The following is a 20,564-nucleotide window of genomic DNA, read 5'->3' on the forward strand; positions in this document are numbered from 1 at the left end:
TGGTTGCCAAGGGGGTGGGGTGTGGGGCAGGGATGTATTGGGGGTTTGGGGTTAGTAGATAAAAATTGTTACCTATAGGTGGATAACCAACAAGGTCCTACTGCAGAGCACAGGGAACTATATTCAATACCCTGTGATAAACTGTAATGGGAAAGAATAGAAAAAAGAATATATATATATGTATAACTGAATCACTTTGCCGTACAGCAGAAACTAACACAATTGTAAATCAACTGTAGTTCAATAAAAATATATTAAAGAAAAAAAGGAAATTCAACACATGCCACAGTGGATGAACCCTGGGGACGTTAAGTGAAATCAGCCAGCCACAAGACAACAGATACTGTGTGATTCCACTCATACTAGGTCCCCAGAGGAGTCAAATCCATAGAGACAGAAAGGAGAGTGGTGGTCGCCAGGGGCCAGGGGAGGGGGAGAGGGAGTTGGTGTTTAATGGGGACAGTTTCAGTTGGGGACGATGGAAAGAGTTCTGGGGATGCATGGTGGTAGCACACTCAATTGTACACTTAACCATGGTTTAAAATGGTAAATTTTATGTTATATGTATTTTACCACAATCAAAAAGGAATTTGTAGCGCTTACAATACCAGGATCTGCTTGCACAGACACAGTCGGCAACATCATCTGTGTGCGTTTACCACCATAGGCCTGGCAGTCAGCTGACCTGTACGTGTGGAAAACGAACCCACCGGATTTCTTTAACCTCTTGAGTAATTCAGACTCAACAGCCAGCCTCACTGGCCTGTGGTCCTCAGCCTGAGCAAGAGCTGACTGAGAAATCTTAGCCCTTTTCCCCGTGTAACTACTTTTTAAAGAGCCTTGTTTTCCTAAGGCCTATAATTTTGCTTGCCTCCAGGGTACCCAGGAATTTTTTTTTTTTTTTTTTTAATTAGCAAAGAGCTAATTCCAAGTATCATGATCTGCACAGGCCAAGTGCAGACAGGAGGCTGACGCACTCTGGCAACCAGGTCTCATGTGTCGGCATTGGCATCCCGGGGGCCAGCGCACTTGGGGTCCGTAATGCATATTGAGAGCTGGAGCATTCACAGACCCACAGAAGTGTCCACTGTGGGCTGCCCACAGGACGGGGCTCTGTGGCACTTGGCCTGACTGAGGCTGGCCGCAGCCGGGAGCTGGCCCTGCCTCCACAGACAGTTCTAGGTCAGTGTCTCCAGCGTGGGGGGCCGCAGCGTCCGGAGGCCGTGCCCCGGGGCTGCGGGCGCCACACCCGGCCAAGGCCAGGACGGGCAGAAGCCTGTCGGCTCTGTCAGCCCTGATTTGTGGCCAAGTCTGTCATCTCCCCGAGTTCAAAGAGCGCTTAGCTGCTTGTCTTTGTCAAGAGCGCAGTTGGGGGTCTTTTATGTGAAGGATGTAGGGTTCCCGGGCTGACTTTGATTATTTATTCATCCCCCTTTGTGGGTGTGTGATAGCCAGGCACCCCGGAGCCCCCCTGTCCTGAGCGCTGTTGCTCTGAAATTCATTGAGCTTTAAAGCCCTTTGAAAAGTGCTTTTCGAGGGAGGGGAAAAGTTTTTGAAGTCCTGTTTCTCTCTCCCCTCCGCAGTGCCGACTCATCTCCTGCCACCGTTCCACGCCCCCTTCCCGATTGACATGCGACACCAGGAGGGAAGGTACCATTACGAGCCTCACTCTGTGCACGGTGTGCACGGGTAAGTTCCGCCCGCCGCCCCAGGCTCCGTCCCTCTGGTCCGAGCTCCTGATCAGCGTCGTCCACCTCTGTCACCCTGGCATGCGCTGACCCGGTGTGAAGGGGGACTGTGGGGTGTGAACCCCAGCTCCCCTCTGGTTACCTGAGAAGGAAGCACACCCATCTGCCACATCACGGCTTCCAAGGATGCAGGGGGTCCTGGTGTGTCCACAAGCGCCCTGAGGCTCTTCCCCCATCCGGGCAGTGAGGACGCCCTGCAGACCAAAGTCCCCATATAAGTACCGTGACTTTGGATCGACGTTGTCCCAACATAATCATTCATAGTGCCCCGCCCCCCTTTCATGCTCTCAAGTATCCCAGTTTGGACAGTGAATTACAGGATAACCCTACTGATAAGGACAAGCTCAAGGTTATTCTCTGGGGCCTTTCCTACTCCCTGCTCTAAGACCCCCCCCAGTGAAGGCATGTGTCCCCTGTGTGTCTCTCTCTAGACCTGCTCCTGCCCCTCTCCACTCCCACCCAGGGTCTCGGAGCCCGTAGCTGACGTCACTTTTCTTGGTCTTTATGACTCCAAGACTTGACCCCTTGCTGCCTCATCCATTTTGCTTCCAGGAGAGAGGCTGAATCCTTCACCCCACCCCCTGTATCTCCACTGCGCCCCACACCCGCCTCTTGACCCAGACACCCGACCTGTCCATACCAAGCTGCTGTTATGGTTCTAGCCCACCTGTACCTGGGTCTCAGCCCCTACTGCCCCACCTGCCTGGAACGGCCCCTCCTCCTGACCACCTCCTCCAGAGTCCCGAAGCCTCAGCTCAGGGGCCACCTCCTCTTGGGAGCCCACCCTGAGTGGGGGTCCTTCCCTGGATTCCTACCACACTGTAGCATTGGAATGAGGTGTCTTCACACTCTGTCCAGCGGGCTCTGAGCTTTGCTCTGAGAGCCGTCGACACCCTCCATGCATTCCACCCATTGAAGACAGACCCCCACTCCCTCTCCCAGCTCCCGCTGGAGTAAAGTCAGTCAAAACTCACTGAGACCCCACTATACTCAAAGCCCTGTGCCTGAGAGGGGGGCAGGTGACTCCTATTTGGGGGCACCCGCTGCTCACCCCAGACAAGGCAAATCTGGGACTTCTGTGTGCTTTTTCAAGAGGTCTTGTATGTTGCAATAATCTCAGACATGAAAAATTTGCAAAAATAGTGCAAAGACTTCCCGTATACCCTCACCCAGTTCCTCAAATGTTGAGACTTGAAGAGGAAAGGCCAGTTACTGTATAAGATGTCCTCGGTTTGGGTTTGCCTGGTGTTGCCTCCTGATAAATTCAGATGATGCCCTGGGGGGATACCCCCATAGAAGTGGTGCTGTGCCCTCCTAGTGCATCCTGTCGGGGCCTATGACGACCATACTTCTCATCCCTGGAGATGGCTAACTTTGATCGTTTGCTTACGGTGACGTCCGCTGGGTTTCTCCACTTTAAAGTTCATCCCTTTGTAATTACAAGTCCCTTGTGGGACAATACTTGGGTAATATGTAAATTCCTATTTCTCATCATATTTTCACCTACTCACTTGAACATCTGTTGTTGATTCTTGCCAAAAACGGTAACGTCTAGTATTTGCCAAATGATGATTTTCTATTTCCGTGATTCCTTCCACATTTATTAATTGGAATTCTACTGTAAGGAGGAGCTGTCCCTTCTCCCCCATTTCTCTATTTATTTGATCATTTATCTGTGTCCATTCAATGGGTGGATATTTGTCTTCTTCTGTGAGTTACACTCTATTGCTGTCACTATTTATTGTGTTGTTCAAACCGCCCCAGATTTGTGCATTGGGAGTCCCCTCAAGTTGTCCCCTGTGGCATGTTGGGATCTTTGCGTTTTATTTTGGTGCATGTAGCTGGTTCTCACTTGACTAGGACCTGCGGCTGATAGGCCTGTGTCCCCCTGGTGGGTGGTAGGGCCGTTTCCGCCCTCTGCCCACCTCCCACACTTCTCCAGCTGCAGGTGGCTGAGACCACAGCTCAGGCAGCTTCTGGAAGTTGCATACTCTTAAGAGCTGGTAGGTCACCCCAAAATTGCTCAGTTGGTAGCATCTGAGAATCCTATGAGTATCAAGGGAGCTGAGTTCCTTTCCAGGAAGGGGTTGGAGTGGCTGATTTTCTGCTTGAGAACTGTTTGGCTGGTTCCATGGCACAGATCCTGAGCACGGCAGGCCTGCAGCGAAGTGCTCCTCACGAGGGGCCCTGTGCTGGTCAGAGACATGCACACTGCTGAGAGCTCCCTGGAGGAGCGTGCAGGCAGGTGTGCATCACTGCAGGGGAGCATCCTGGCTCCCACGTCCCCACATACCTAGGGGCAACGACAGAGATGTAAGAAGACGTCACCATTGACGACTGCCGTTTCTCGACATAACTCTGACCTTGTGGACAGGCTCTGCTGTAAACACTTCCTGTGTTCATCTTGCTTAATCCTCTCAACCCTAAAAGATATGCATGTCACGTCAGCCCCATGTTACAGATGAAGGAACTGAGGCAACACAGAGAGGTTAAATAATTCATCCTTAGGGCCCCCACTGAGGGAGTGAGAGAGTTTGGAATCTAATTACTGCCTCCTGAGCCCGGGCCCTCGGCCACATGCTGGCCTCGCTCTTGGGAGCACATGTATGACCACAGGTCCCCTGCATGGGTCCAGACGATTCCTTCACGAAAGCTCATCTAGCCCTTTGTTAGGGCACTGCCCCCAAACCTCTGGACCAGCCGCCTCCCCTGGGAGCCTGCTAGCAATGCAGAGTCTCAGGCTGCAGCCCAGACTTGCTGAGTCAGAGACTCTAGGATAGGCCCACCGTTTGTTTGGGGGTTTTTTTTGTTTTGTTTTGTTTTTAATATATTTATTTATTTATTTTTGGCTGCGTTGGGTCTTCGTTGTTGCACGCGGGCTTTCTCTAGTTGTGGCGAGCAGGGGCTACTCTTCGTTGCGGTGCAGGGGCTACTCTTCGATGCGGTGCACGGGCTGCTCATTGTGGTGGCTTCTCTCGTTGCAGAGCACGGGCTCTAGGCGTGCAGGCTTCAGTAGTTGTGGCCCGTGGGCTCTAGAGCCCAGGCTCAGTAGTTGTGGCGCACGGGCTTAGTTGCTCCACGGCATGTGGGATCTTCCGGACCAGGGATTGAACCCGTGTACCCTGCATCGGCAGGCGGATTCTCAACCACTGCGCCACCAGGGAAGTCCTCACACATTACACACATTACACACATCACACACACATTACAGGCTCGAGATGCTCCGGCTGCAAGCAGGACCTTGGCACTGAATCAGGGGCCCTCAGTACTGTCACTCCCTGAGCTAGTAGACAGCTGTGGCTGGGAGGTGGCCCCCCCGCCCCGAAGTTTTCTCCAGGCTCTGCCATTCCCCAGGTCAGGACTGGACACAGGCCATGTCCCATCCCAGGGCCTGCTTCCCTCCTGGCCAGTGAAGGACAGAGAATGGGTGGGGCACCCAGAGAAGCAGGAAGTGGAGGTGGCAGGCAGCAGGGGTGGGCTGGCTCAGCCAGCAGGCCTGTGGAAATGGTCTTGTCACTCACTGGCCTGGATGGCTCTTTACTTGTAGGGCTGTCTCCTGCTGCTGTAACTGCCTGTCTCCAACTTGGTGGCTTAAAACGATGCAGATGTACCCTCAGAGAGCTGTGGGGGACAGAAGTCAGAAGTCAGTCTTCTGGGCCTAAAATCAAGGTGTTGGTAGGGCTGGTTTCCTCCTGGAAGCTTCTGGCTCCTGGAGAGAATCCATTTCCTTGCCTTTTGCAGCTTCTGGAGGCTGCCTGTGATCCCTGCCCCTCACCACACCGCCTTTTTGCCTCCTGCTTCTTTCTTACATCTACTTCTTCCTCATCTGCAGGAGTTTCCTCCCTCTGGCTCTCTTATAAGGATGGCAGTGATTGCTTCTAGGGCCCTGAAATCCAGGACCACCTTCTTGTCTCACAATCATTAACTCAATTCCATCTACAAAGTCCGTTTTCCCATAGAAGGTGGCATTCAGAGGTTCCCGGATTAGAACACTGACATCTCTGCATGTCATTATTCGGCTCATTTGTGATCACCAAGCCCCAGTGCCAAGTCTGGCATCACCCAGCAGAAGACAATAAAAGGTGTCAATCATTTGTGCAGGGCCTGCAGGGGCCAGGCTCTGCACTGCAGCCTGGTTGTGTGCTATTAGGTGCCCCTCCTGACGGCCCCGTGAAATGGGGCTGTAGTATGCATCTTACCGATGCAGAGGCTGAGGCCCAGAGGGGTGCACTGACCCTCCCAGGTCACCCTTGCACGGTAGGCCTGCCTGCTTCCGCTCCAGTGTTGAGGGGCCCAGCACCCCAGCCCCCCAGCCCCCAAAGCCCGCCTCTGGCTGGGATGCGCTCCCAGCAACTCTACGTTGGCTCCTGCCCAGGCCACAGGAGGGACACAGCACGTGTTCAGGGCTAACCTCGGGCCCTGGAAAGCCCACCCCTTCATCCCCCCAGGTGGGTGCCCCAGGTGGGAAACAGGATAAAGCCTGGGAGGAAAACGGGCCCCCTGGCTGTGGCTTCGGTGGTCAGTGTGGTCGGAGCCTGGCGCAGCGCCCGAGTCCTCAAGCCCCTGCTGTAGCCACTCCTCCTCGCTGGCGCCAAACGCGTCTAATCACGCAGACGTTGCGCAGCAAATGACGTGCGGTGTCGTCTCCCGTCCTGTCGCCAGAGCCTCCAGAGCCTCTGCGGCTGCTTGGCGCCCGGGACCACTGCCCATTGGCTCGCCTGGCCGCGGTGGGCGTGGCTCCGGGCGGAGCGCTCCGCCCCCGGCCCTGCCCGGGCACCTGGGCTCGAACCCCAGCGCTGGACGCAGCAGCCTTGGGATGTGACTACCTGACCAGCCTGAATGGATGAACCTCTTTTCTCATCTGTAAAAGCTTATGATAATAGTACCTACCCCATCTACTGAGTTATTTGGAAAATTAAATGGGGTAATAGGAAGAGCACATTTAGAGCAGTTTGGAAACATGCAGTAGATGTTAAAGAGGATTGTGATTACTGTCGTTATTAGAGAAGGAGGTTCGTTGTGGCAGAAGCAGGCCGTGGCGTGACCTTGGAAGAGGATGCTGTCTGGGGGCCGTGCTGCGGGAAGGTGGAGAATGGGGATGGCGGGAGGAGGGGTCTCTTTCCCCCCCAGTTGAGGAATTTGGACTTTACCCTTTTGGCAACCAGGAGCAGAGGGGCAGTGGACCGGTTCATTTTCAGAGTAACCATAGGAGCTGTTGAAGGAGGGGCGTGGGAAGGACACCGGCTGCAGCTGTCGCTGTGGTTGGGACAGAGGAGGAGCCGGGCCAGGGCTGCCCGCACACCGGCTGACAGGCAGCTACACGGGGGCGGAGCAGGCGGTGGGTCCAGGGTGTGGAAACCCACCCCGTACCTCCCATCTGGACGGCTCCCTATTAGACACCCACCCCCCAGCCCTCTCCAGAGCTACCTTCCTGGAGGTGCAAACCCACCACCGGCCTTGCATGGCTTATTAATGCTCAGATGGTTCCAGAAGGGTAAATGACACTGGACTCGTGGAGCGGCACCTGTCACCTGCATAAATCACAGGTGATGGGGAGACAGATGGTTGGGGGATGTTCTTGCTGGTCAGGTGTGGTTTTCCTGTGACCCTGACCCCCCGTGGGGACGTGCTCCTGAGTCTCCGAGAGTCCGTTCTCAAGGGCAGGGGAGAATGTCCTGCAGTCTCTCCATCACCTGGTAACCGCTAGCAGGGAACAGCTCTTTGGATCCCCTCCTACCCCTGCCCCTTGGAAACAGGCTCAGCGGGTAACGTGGGGACCAAGGCTGAGGCGGGGCACGGTACGGCCCTCAGCTGGAGCCCCCCCTACCTCCTCGGTGTGTGCGGGAGTCAGGGCTGCCTTGGGCCAGGACCAACTCACGTGTTTGCAGGGAGGGTAGAAGCTTGTGTTCCTGGTGCAGGAGACTGGGTAGATCTCAACCCCTCACCCTGCTTGTGAGGTCCTTCCCATCCGAGCCCTGCCCTGGGGCTTCAGAGAGGACCAGTTCCAACTGCTCGCAGCCCAGAAGGGTTAGAGACACCAGCTCGTGGAGCAGTTCTCAAACCTGGCTGAAAATCTGAACTAGGGTTTGTCTGAAAGATGCACATTCCCAGGCCCCGACCCCAGAAGTTCTGGCTCTTTCAGACTAAGGCGAGGCCTGGGAATATGCCTGTTTATAGACACCCACAGGCCAGAGTTAGGGGCCACCCTGCTTATTTTATACCCAAGAAAGCGGGCCCAGAGCTGTGTTTTGGTTGTCCAGGGTCAGAGCTCGCAGGCTTTTAGGCCCATTCTCTCCATGATAACAACTCTGCAGTATGGGTGTTAAACATCCCCTGGCTCCGCCTCATCACCCACTCACAGATGCCCACGAGTTGACCTAAATCTCTTCATACTCTCAGTCTGCGGAAGGAGGTGTGCACGCTGGAGGGGGGTGGTGGGGGGGGAAGGGGATGGCCACAGCATCTGAACCGTAGGGAGGACAGTCCCCCACCGCTCTCCACTTGCCGGTCTCCATACCTGACCTCTGACATACATGACCCCCAGCACCTGCCTGGATTCTGGACCTGAACATCACCCGATCCTGAGCTGTAATTGGCGAGCAGTGCTCCAGCCGTCACAGCCAAGGCCACCCTGCATGGAGAAGGAAGGGGGCAGGGCTCTTGCTAGGGACAGATGGCTCCGGGACTTAGCCATCAGTTCTTGAAAAGTCCACACGTACTTTAAAGTCCCAGGTAAAAAAATAAAAATAATAAAGTCCCAGGTACTTTAAGGAGTGCCAGCTGGTGGGTGTGAAGGCCTCCGCTTCCCACCATCTTCTGGCCACTCCGTCACGCGTGTACATTGTCCCCCACCCCACCCCCATCAGAGCTGTTCAGGATGGCCGGACCCTACCTCGTCCTGGCGACTGCATATCAGTGGGGATGGTCCTCCCCACTTCCCTCAAGAAGGTAGTTTCTTGGCTATTGCTGGCTGAGCTCATGAACGGTCAGGTCTGAGGGGATTTGAAGATGGCTTTTGCCAAGGTCAGTGTTCCATCAGAACGGCACAGGCTCGTCGTGAGAGTAATAAACACGCAGTCGGCTCGGCTTGTGACTCACCTGCATTGTCCTGGGCCCCTGACAACTCTGTCCTCAGCCAGCCACCGAGGGGAGCAGAAAGATACATGAAGATTTTCTTCTTGATTCTTGGCCCAACACGCCAGGTTCACGGTTCAGAGAGGACTGGCTTTGTTTGTGTTTCCAGAAGACCGTTCTCTGCCCTCTGCAAATGTGCGTGCTTTTGTCAAGCGACAGATGTAAGAAAGGAGGAAACTTCCAAAGGGCATGTTTGTCCGCCTGGATCCCGGGCCAAGATGCTGGGGGGGCTCCCGGTCGCCCACCAGGGGCCTTGTCCTCCCCTGCCTCGGCCCACACTGCCTCTCCGTCTCCAGGGAGCGCTCCTTAAAAGCCACGTGGCCGACCGCATCTTCAGAGGAACTGCTCGGCAGGTGGATACGGAGCCCAGAAAAGCCCAGGACTATGCAGTTTGTAGGGCAGCTCGCCCTCCTCGCTCGGCTGTCTGAGGGCCGAGTGACAGATAGATGTGGAGCCTTGGCTCCCGGTGATGGGCGTGGCCCTCAGAGAGACCTCCAGGCACGTCCCTTCCTGTCTCTGGGCGGCAGGATGCTGGGCTCAGACTAACTGAGATGCAGCCACAGCAGCCTGTGTCCAGCCCTCTGGATTATGTCACCTGACCCTCATCAACACCACATAGAAAGGCAGCATGTCACTCCCGCTGGATATGTGGGGAAACTGAGGCACGGTGAGGGTGACCGCTGTCTCCAGGGACATTCTGCTAGTAAGTAGCACAGCGGGGACTTGAACCCGGGTAGCTTGACCCTAGAGGGCTCTTCTCCGCCCCGACCACTCTGCAGAAGCCTCTCTCCTCTGAGAGCTTCAGATCCCCAGCTCCAGGATCGTGCTCAGCGGCGTGGGTCGGACAGCTCATTTATAATGGAATCCACCCGTAAAAGTTTAATGAGGAGCGTGTCTGATAAGGTGGCCCACTCTTTGATCTTTGCTGAACGGCGGCCCTCGCAGAAGGGTTGCTGCCTGACTCTGGACTTTGCAGAGCGCCTGTGTGGTCAGCCGAGGGCAGGAGGGGCCCGGGAGTGAAGCAAATCTTGATGTGCAGAAATGAGGTGGGCCTACAGCAGGGGAGGGTGCACAGGGCAGGCGTGGGGAGGCACTGCCCGGTGGAAAGGTCCTGCAGGGTTGAGAGGTGATCTTTCTGGTTCCCCTCCGGACCCGCTGGGCCCCGGTCATCTTGGACAGTTCCCATCCCACACCCCCAGTATGTAGGAGAACAGGGTGGGGCCAAGGTTCAAGTCCTATGCCATCTATATACCCTTGACATCCTTGGGCTAGCTGTTAACCTCCAGAGCCTCAGTTTCCCCATCTCTAAAATGGAGACAAAACAGTAGCCCACATGGGGTGCTTGTGAGAATTAGGTGAGTGAGTGAGTATAAAGCACAGAAGACAGGTCCTGGTGCCCAGTGATTGCTGGACAATGGCTTGTTCTTTCCACTCTCCTTTTGACACCAGAAAGAAAACCACATTTCATTCCAGGTACTCTGCTGGGTGCTGGGCAGATATTAGATCCAGTCCTCTCAATGCCCTGTAAGGTGGGTGATATTCTTCCCCATTCATAGAGCAGAAAATTGGAGCTTTCCAGAATTTAAGGGCTTGCCAAGATCACTCAGCCAGAAAGTGAGATCTGACCCTCAAGCCTGAGCTCTTCTCTATGCTGTGATTATCCTTGGAGAGGAAGAGGCATCTCATTGTAGGTCTTAGGGCTACACTGTGTTATCTTTGCTGTAATCAATCCAAAGGAATTAATCACTAACAGTAAAATTTCAGGTGTTGGTGGACAGACTGGCCGTTGAGCGGGGGGGGTCTTTTCCCACTCTCCGAGTCCATGTCATTCACTCTGGGTGCAAGCTGCTGCCGGTGCCCAGAATGCATCCGTTTATTGAGCCTAATTCATTCTTGCTGGATTTATCTGTGTCCCAAGTGCTGTCACTTGGGGTCACTCCTGCCAGCCTTGGTCCGCACTGGTTGAGAGAATTCGTGAGCAGTGCCCTGCCCCTGAGTCCTGTTGCAGCCATTCTCCAAGCCTCCATCAATGCAGCCAGCATTGCTACACCAATTATGTGCCCTAGGGCCCACGGGGAAGAAATATGTCTGGTACCATGTGAGCTCCTTCCTTCATTTTCCCCTTCCAGGAGATGTATTTCTGAAATGTGAACTTGACCTGTCCCACACAAGCAAAGTAGTGTTTACTTGTTGCTTCACTCAGTGGGGAAGTTCTTAGCACTTGTTCATTTCACGACACTCACCCAGTGCCTGTGATGTGCCAGCCTTGCACCGGGGATATGGTCCAAGGAGGTGTAGTCTGGGTCCTCACAGACAGCTCGTGGCCTGGGAGGGGGAGTGGGGGAAATCGAGCGGTTACAGAGTGGTGTGCAGGTGGGAGAGGAGGGGTCGGAGGAACCCAGAGCACCAGGAAACCAGGAGCGGAAAGCATGTGTCAGCAGGAAGGCACAGAGGCCTGCCTCTGCCCATCCCACTGTTAGCCCCAGAGTTGCCCTTGTTCCAGTGAGGGGCCTCGACTCCCGGACACTTTTCAAAGTACACACTAATGGACACCAAAGCTGGGTAGAAATTGATAGCCCACCCCCCTCTAAGAAGACGAGATGTCTTATCTAAACTCTTTGGGATTATCCATCTCATTTTGACAGGCATCCGGGAAAGGAAATTCCTCACACCACGTTGGCTGGCCAGGCCAGAGTGGAAGAATTCTCACCGTGGAGGAGTTTCCCTGCGTGTAGCCCACCCTCCGGCCAGGCCTGTTCTCCTTGCTTAAGCTCAGACCCCTAGGGAAGCCTAACAAAGCCCCTCCCCCAACCCCAAGACCAAGTGTCTCACTCCCATCCGTGGCTCCCCCTCCAGCGCCCTGCATTTTGCCCTGTGATGGGACCGTCCCCATAAAGCCGTGACTTTCTGGAAGATTCTTCTCAGCTGTGCTCAGCCAAGGGTGGCTCCTCTTACAGATGCAGGACCCACATACCCGGAGGCTAGCTCACACCTCAGGTACCTGGACGGGGGATGGCTAATCGGCACGGCTCCCCAGACAGGTGGTTGGAGCCCACCACCTCCCCTCCACCCCCCAGCTCTGCACAAGTCATCCCTTTGCTAGGAGAAAAGGCTCCTTGATAACTTACTCTTGTTTTTTCTCCTTTTTTGGGTTTGTATGTTTGAAAACACTGACCACATTCCCATCCTTGTGCTCCGAGAAGAAGAAAGTGTGATAAAGGGTGGGTGACTGAATTAACCCCCGTTGCCTGTGTGGCTAGAGCTTAACCAAGTCCATCTGTATGGCCTCCTTTGTAGGTGCAATTTTATAACCTAATTTCCCTACCAAAACATCAGTGTTTACTTAGTAAGAAATCTGCTCTTCATCAGCTGGACACAGTGATTTCTTTATTATGGGTCTGCCCTGCTCGGGGAGTGACAACTGAGAGCTGGTGCTCAGCTAGGTCTGGCGGAACGTGCATGTCTGGGATGGGAACGGGGTGAGTGGAGGGTCGGAAGGATTGCATGTGTATACAGATGTGTGTCGGTCGCAAAGCAGGGTTGGGTTAGGGTTAGGGTTAGGGTTAGGGGTTGGGGTTAGGGTTAGGGGCTGGGGCTGGGGCTGGCTGGGAGGGAACCTGGCAGCAGAGAGTTGGAGCGGCCAAGATGAGCCCACTGGGTGACCCTGGAGACAACCACTGGACCCTCAAACCCTTCTAGCAGCCCACACAGGTTCTCCACAACAGCCCTGCGGTCTCTCCACTCCCCACCCCAGAACCCCCGTCCGCTCGGCCAGCTTCTAACCAGAGGCCAGCTTCTACCCAGCCATCCTTTTTAAAAATCTGATCTTATTACACCGAAGACGTACAAAAGGATAGTAAATGCATGGTTACGATGTAAAGAGTATTAATGACCATTGTCCCCTGCTCTGCCTGGGAACGGGGGATGTGCCAGCACCTTTGAGGCCCCATGTGGCCCTCCAGGGTCCTGCCCCGGGGCTCCCCCTCCACCACCTTCTGGGACTTGGAGTTATCACCTCCTGCATCTGTAACAGTTGTACCTGATGTCTAGCTCTTGTAATAATACATTGTTTGGGTTTGCTCTGTGTGCTTTATATAAATAGAGCAATTCTATATAAATAGAATCATTGCAGATGGATTCTTGGGGAACCTGGTTTTCACAGGTCATGGAATGTTCCAGGGAATCATCCCATTGGTGCGTGGGGCTCTTAATTCATTAATCCTCACTGCTCTGAAGCAGTCTGGACTGACAGGCACCTGGGATGCGTCTGTGCTTTTGCTATTTTGAACATCATTGCGGTGAAAGCTCTAGCACCATCCTCCGGGACTCACGTACCACCCATTCCTTAGAATAAATGTGTGTTTGAGAATGAAATTGCTGAGTCATGGGGGAGTCACGTTTTAACCCTCCTCGATGTTGCCAGATTTTTTGCCGAGCCACTCCCACCAGCAGTGTTTGAGGGCTCAGCCTGCTCGGCACCCTTGTTATCAGGGTGATGTCATCCACATTTTAATTTTTGCTTAAATGGCATCTCCTGTGATTCGATTCTTTTATTTCCCATATCACTAATGATGCTGACTACATCCTTTCATATGTTTCTTGGCCAATAATGTTTCCTGCTTGTGAAATGCCTGTTCAGCTATTTTGCCCATTTTTCTATGGAGTTGTCTTTTTCCTATTGATTTGACTAAGCTTTTTATATATTAAGGCTACTCATTTTGTGGTTGGTTATCTCTGGTGCAAATATCCTCTCCCAGTCTGTGCACAGTCTCTTTGCTCCCATGATGAAGTGTCTGGGTGACGGGAAGTTCCTGTTAAAACCCGGCTCAGGTTACCAACATTTGCTTCATGGTTTTCCCCACGTGCTCTCCCCCCACCCAGCTGTCTGGTCTGACCTTCAGCCCTAGGACTCTGCTACCTATTCCCCGATTTGACCCACCCTTTTTTCAGCTATTCTCCTGTCTCAAAACACCAGGCCTGCACCACTCACTGCCTCCTTTCCATTCCTCTGTAAGAGTCGAGGCCCAGCTCAGATGCCACCTCCTGCAGGAAGCCTTCTCAGATTGCCCCAGCAGAGTGAATGAATCCTTTCCTTCCCACCCCTCTCTCTGCTCCAGCACCTTGTATACTGTTTGTAGGCTGCAGTCAGTGTCCATGCTCCCTCCCTGATCCCAGAGGTCCCAGCATGGTGATTTTGTTTTATTGAAGTATAGTTGATTTACAGTATTGTGTTAGTTTCATGTGTACAGCAAAGTGATTCGGTTACATATATGTCTTTTTCAGATTATTTTCCATTATAGGTTATTACAAGATGTTGAATATAGTTCCCTGTGTATGCAGTAGGACCTTGTTGTTCATCTATTTTATGTATATCAGTGTGTATCTGTTAATCCCGAATTCCTAATTTATCCCTCCCCCACCTTTCCTCTTTGCTAACCATAAGTTTGTTTTCTGTGTCTATGAGTCTGTTTCTGTTTTGTAGGTAAGTTCATTTTTTTAGATTACACATATAAGCATATCATATGGTACTTGTCTTTCCCTGTCTGACTTACTTCACTTAGCATGATCATTTCTAGGTCCATCATGTTCCTGCAAATGGCCTTATTTCATTCTTTTTTATGGCTGAGTAGTATTCTGTTGTATATATGTGACACATCTTCTTTATCCATTCATCCGTCGATGGACATTTAGGTTGCTTCCATGTCTTGGGTCTTATACATAGTCCAGCGTTTGTGATTTTGTGGGGGTGTCTTTTTCCGAACATCTTGTCATCACCACGGCCTCATGGACACTCATGCCCTTTGCTGAGATCTGTGCGTGGGAGGGGGGCTTCAAAGGCAGGGGAATGTCAGGGTTGACCAGACACCCCTGGTTCAGCACATGTCAGTCAGGTTGGCAGCCACCTGCCCCACTTCCTGGGAGCGGGGTCCTGGCCGAGTCTTCCTCCGACCTCCAGCTCCCCACCCAGCATCATCAGAGGCCCATACTCTGAGGCTGGCAGAGGGAATGATGCGTGACCACAGGAGCAAAATCAGTGAATGGCCGGCTGCTTTGGTCCAGCTCCTGTTGACAGGTGTCCTTTTTGCTGGTTTTCAGAGCCTCACCACGTGGACAGGGTGCAGCCCAGATGCACCAGAATGTGCAGGTTGGTCTCTGATTTGGGGAGAGGCAATTCTCCAGTGATTACCAAGAGAATTCACTGCACCTCTCTTTACAGTTGCAAACCCCCTTAGTATATTTTGAAAAGGACTTGATTTCTGGAACTTTTAAAATTAATGTGTGAAAAAGGTGGTAAGCAACCTTGCCAAGGTACAGTTTCATATACAAAAAAAAAAAAGGAGACAAGCAAGAAACAACAAAACCAACAAACAAAAGCCTTGAAGAGGGGATTCCCTGGTAGCGCAGTGGTTAGGAATCCGCCTGCCAATGCAGGGCACACGGGTTCGAGCCCTGGTTCAGGAAGATTCCACATGCTGCAGAGCAACTAAGCTCGTGTGCCACAACTATTGAGCCTGTGGTCTAGAGCCCGCGAGCCACAACTACTGAGCCAGCGTGCCACAACTACTGAATCCCACGCACCTAGAGCCCGTGCTCCACAACAAGAGAAGCCACTGCAACGAGAAGCCCGCACACCGCAATGAAGAGTAGCCTCCGCTTGCCACAGCTAGAGAAAGCCCGCGCGCAACAAAGCCCCAACGCAGCTAGAAATAAATAAATAAGTTTATTTTTTAAAAAAGCCTTGGAGAGGAGATTGAACTCCACCCAGCGGGGCGCGATGGAGCTCTGTTCCTATCTGCTCGTAGGCCAAGGGCAGCAGCCTTGCTATGCAAGGGTGCCTGTGAAAGCAGACACATGCCCGCCCTGCCTCCCAGGTGCTGAGGAGCCCCAGTTTGGGGAAGAGCAGCAAGGCCAGCTTTGGGGAATTCATTTGCTTTCTGGCACATCAGTGGGCCCAAGGCCACCTGCCCGGTGTGTCTGTGAAAGTGCATGCTTGGCCCTGAGCGGCTTGGCAACAGCAGAGGGTCCTGGCCTCCCCACACTGAGCCCGCCGACCCCACCCATGGCCCTGGGATCCTGGTGGGTGGTACATCTCAGCCCAAAGGCAGGACCGGTGCATGGTGCGAGCACACGCGGTCCCCAGGGTGGGCAGGGTGGGTGTGTTGGGGTGTGTGCAGGGCGTGCTAAGCTAAGCTAAGGGAGGCTGGTGACTGTGTAATCTGGGCGGCTGTCGGGAAGGCACGCTCCAGTGCCCTGTGACGGTGCCCTGTGACGTGGGGGATGGGACCTAGTGCTCCAGTGCCCTCCCAGCCTGGAGGGGAGCTCCTCCCTCTTCCTTGCCCACTGGCCACTGATGTAGCACCCATTGGGGGGTGCAGGGCTCCTCCAGGAAGTAACACGCCGGCCCTGCTCCCTGTAGACCTGACCTTCTCGGAAGAAATGGGACAGTAATGACAGCAGTTCCTGCTGCGTCCCAAAGACCTCCTCCACCCCAGCACAATAGGCACGACACACCTTCCTGGCTCCTAACGAGTTACCGCAAACTCCGTGGCTTAAAACAACAGAAATTTATCCTCTCACTGTTCTGGAGATCAGAGTCCAAACAGCATCACTGGATCGAAATCAAGATGTCAGCAGGGCTGTGCTCCCAAAGCAGGCTCTGGGGGAGAGTCGCTTCCTGGCCTCTTCCACCCTCTGGGGGCGGCTGGCGCTCCTTGGCTTATGGCCGCATCCCTCCGGCCTCTGCCCCACAGTTACAGCCTGCTCCTGGGGCTGCCTCTCCAGAGGGGAGACAGACCCCATGTGAGCTCATCGCCACATGACCAGCCAAGATGGACGTGCCCAGGGTCCAGGGAAGGAGCCATCCTCTGTGTCCGGGGCAGGGTGGGGATGAAGAGGAGAAGTAGAGGAGTGGAGAAACAGGCAGGCGTCCAGGGCCAGCGCTGTGAGAAGTGAGTGAGGCAGGGCGCAGGACCAGAGAGGGGGCCGCCAGGGACACGCGGAATGCAGCGGGGCACGGGTGCTGGACCTCGCAGGTGTGTGGTCTCCTGCTGCCACGAGGGCCGTGGGTCACCTCTAGGCCAAGCGAGGAGAGGGTGATGCCCAGGGCCCTGGACCAGGCGAGGAGAGGGTGATGCCCAGCACCCGGGTCTCAGTGTTCTGGTCCTGCTGTTCCCACCGACCTCGCTGTGGCTGTCCCAACTGTCGCTTTGGGTGTCAGTCATGCTGTCTGTGAAATGGGATGTGAAGGGCTTATTCCTGCCTGTCTGGCCCTACTGCCCCGCACAAGAAAAGGTCTTTGAACAAAGCCTCCAGAAGGAGTGCCTCTGGGTGGCCAAGGGTGCTTCCTCCCAGCCTCTGACCCGGCGCGGGAGATGCTGCCCTGACAGCTCGTGCTGAGTCTGGGTGAGTCAGCACGGCATTGTTCTCCCTCCTCTCCAAACAGGCGCAGTGGGTGGGGGCCAGGGGCACGAATCCCTGCACATCTGTCCCCTCCTCTCCCCGAATTAAGGAGCACGTTGGTTCCTGCCCCCGCGCCTTGGCTCAGGCTGTGCTGGGGGTCAGACGCCCCCCCACTCCTCCCACCAGTGAAGGCTCACTCTGCCCCCCCAGCCCACTCCCAAGCCTGGCGGAAGCCAACACCCTCTAGGAACGCACCCCATCGGGCCAGCGCCCAGGGATGGTGCCCGTCCTCAAGGGTCTAGGCGTGCGCGCTCACGCCCAGCCAGCTCAGGCTGAGATACACACGGACGTGCAGGGTTCCCAGCGCCCTGGCCTGTCCCTTTCATCTGCCTGCAAAACTTTTGTGCCAGCACATGGGAAGGGGCCTGGGGCTGAATGCTGGGGGACGCAGACCGGGGCCACTCCGCCACCCTCTGACTTCCCTCCATTTGCTCATCTGTTAAATCTAAGAAAAGAGACGGTGGGCACAGCCCGAGCACCTACTAGGCGCCCAGGAACGCAGCATGCACTTTCCACACTGAGCTCTTTCCCTCTCCCATCCGCCCCATCCTGCCAGCCAGGGGGCGGATAGCACGACTGAGGCCCACAAGCAGGGACAGAGCCGTAATTCACGCCCAGAGTCCAGGCTCTGCCCGCCTGTGTGAGCAGCTCCCCTCCACCTGCGCCCCTGCCCCCAGGGTCCAGCTGAGGCCGTGTCTGCAGAGGGACACCAGGCAGGGCTTGTCAGGGGCAGAAACAGCTGTGGCGGGAGCTTGCCTGTCCGTGCGTACGCTCTTGGGGACGTCAGAGGGCTGAGTCTGCCTTCCCAGAGTCAGAAAGGCGCTCGGCCCCTTACAGCTCTGCAACCTCGGGCGAGGCTCCTAACTGGCCCGAGCCTCGGGTTTCCTCCTCTTTGCAATGGGGGCAATACGACCTGCCTTGCGGAGTTGCTGGACATGCCGCACGCCATTGGCGTCCAGCGAATGTTGACCACGTGTTCAGGAATAGCGTCCCCAGCAGCGCCCACTTAGGCTGGAACGGCAACCGGCCAGCTAGCTCTGCACTTGCTTGGTCCCTTTTCCTCCTTTCTTCGCCCGGCTGGTGGCCTAGCCCTGAAATCTTGTCCAGGGGTCGGCAGGGCCCTCCCAAGAGGGAGGGAGGGAGGGAAACAGGAAAGAACCTGCTAAGGAGAGGCCCTTTGCTGGGCTTGCCTCCAGGGAGGAGGACACACACACACACACACGTGCACGCATACACACACACACACACACACAAACGGAAGGGCCAGCACAGCTGCCCGTGCCGCCCAGCAGCTATGGACAGGATGCCTGCAGGCCAGAGGGTGCACAGGCCCAAGGAGCTACGGATCTGGTCTGCCTTGCGGGAAGCCGGGCCCCTGGATCACTCCGGGCAGGGGAAGGCTGATTATTCAAGGCTCGCCTTGACAGGCCCTGGCAGTTGCCTAAGACAGAAAAAGTCAGCTGAAACTGGTTGAAACAAACAAACAAATGCATTGGCTCAGAGAACTGAAAAGGCCGAGGGTACCAGCTTCTGGCAAAGCCAGATCCCTCCCCAGGGGCTCAATTCAAAAAACTGGTTCCACGGCGTTCAGCTCTGATGTTTGTGTATCATCTCTGTTCCTGACCTCTCCCTTCAGGGCCCCCAGTGGCTCCACCCACACAGCAACCTCTGTGGACAGAGCATACTTCTTTCCCAAAGATTTCAGCCAAAGGGGCTGTCTGGGGCACATGCCCATCTCTGATGGTGCCTGGGGATATGGAACGTCTGATCGTCAGGGCACAGGCTACATGTCGCCCACCCACAGCAGAAGAAGGGAAGTGGGTCCAGCACAGATCGCCCACCCAGCAGCAGATTGGGCTCTGCTGCTCCCCCCAAGATATAACCTTCAAACACACGTTCTTATGCTCTAGCCTTTCCCTGCACTTGCTGCTTCCTTTATTTGCAATGTGCTCATGAGCTCCTATTCATCTTTCAGAGCCCAGCTCAAGGTCACCTCTGAGGCAGAGTTAGGGAATTTGTTCCTCTGCTGGAATCTTTAAACTGATTTGTGTTTGTGCCTCTTCCACTTGGGCTCTGAGCTCCCTACAGGTCGCTGGGAACAGAGCAAGGGCTTGGGGCAATTTTCTTGGGAAGATTAACAAATATGGGAAGAAACAGTTGATAGAGCCAGGCTCCGATGAGCTCAGAGCTGGACCGAAGGGTAGAAGGCCATGCATAAAGGTCCAAACCGAGCCGCCTGCAGAAAGGCTGACTTCACCGGTCCGGTTGACTGAGGCCTGCAGGCGTGTGAGTGGGCACACGTGTGTGCCTGCAGCCCTGGAGAACGTGACCATCTTTTAAAATGAGCTCACACATCTGGTCCCTCCTCCCATCCTCAAGGTCCCTTCCTTGAGTCTCTGCCCAGTTGCCAGAATTCAAGGCCTGGGTGGGCCACGGCTAAGACTAGGGTTGGAAAAAAAAAAAAAAAAGACTAGGGTTGGGATCCCGCAGCCCACAGCGTGGAAATGGAAGAAGAAAGGGAGGCTGTGGCTGAGGGGTGGCCTGAAGCAGCAGCTCCGATTTCACGGCATCTGCCTTGCCTGGTAGGTCCGATGGCACTGTTCTTGGTTCCCCAGCACTGATAGCACCGCCTGTGTGGGGACTGTCTGTCAGGCGGGATGGGGCAAGTGTCCAAGAAAGAGCAGCTCTGGTCCCTGAAGGACCAGCCTTGAAGGGTGGCTGTGTTGCTGTGATTTCAGGGCTGCTGGGAAGGCCCCTGGTCCCTCGGATGCATTCCTAATGCTTCAAATTCTGCCATTTGAGATTCATTCCTTCGGCTTTGTTTGGTCTGTTAAAATGACAGTCCCCTGGAACATTTGTGACCCTGGAGCCTATCAGTCCTTCACAACACAGTGTGAGGGAGAGGCTCCCTCTCCCTCCTGAAAGCTGACTTGATTGTGCGTGGTGATGGGATGGGAGTGGGGGTGAGGATAGAGGGAGCTGGAGCGGGGCGGGGGATGGGGGGGTAAGTTCTTTTCTTCCCCGGTGCCGCCGCCACCTCCCTGATCCTGCACCCGCCAGAGCACCCGCTTCTCTGCCAGGGGACGGGCCCAGGTACAGGCTCGGGTCCAGACCCGCCTGGATTTGTTGTAGTTCCGATACTTGCTCTCTGAGTGACCTTCGGCAAGGGACCTAGCCTTTCTGAGAGTGTTCTCATCTGTAAAATGGGCATAAGGTGCCTAC

General features: G+C 54.8%; 1 protein-coding gene across 1 annotated transcript in view; it reads left to right on the forward strand.

Annotated features, from left to right (window-relative positions):
- GLI2 (GLI family zinc finger 2) overlaps positions 1–20,564 on the forward strand; it is a 181,119-nt gene that overhangs the window by 117,974 nt on the left and 42,581 nt on the right. The window contains 1 exon segment of the mRNA XM_024759165.1: positions 1,584–1,689. Within this exon segment, the coding sequence (XP_024614933.1) occupies positions 1,584–1,689 (106 nt within the window).

The sequence above is a fragment of the Neophocaena asiaeorientalis genome, unplaced genomic scaffold, assembly GCF_003031525.2.
Source record: "Neophocaena asiaeorientalis asiaeorientalis breed wild unplaced genomic scaffold, Neophocaena_asiaeorientalis_V1.1 scaffold593, whole genome shotgun sequence".
Lineage (NCBI taxonomy): Eukaryota > Metazoa > Chordata > Mammalia > Artiodactyla > Phocoenidae > Neophocaena > Neophocaena asiaeorientalis.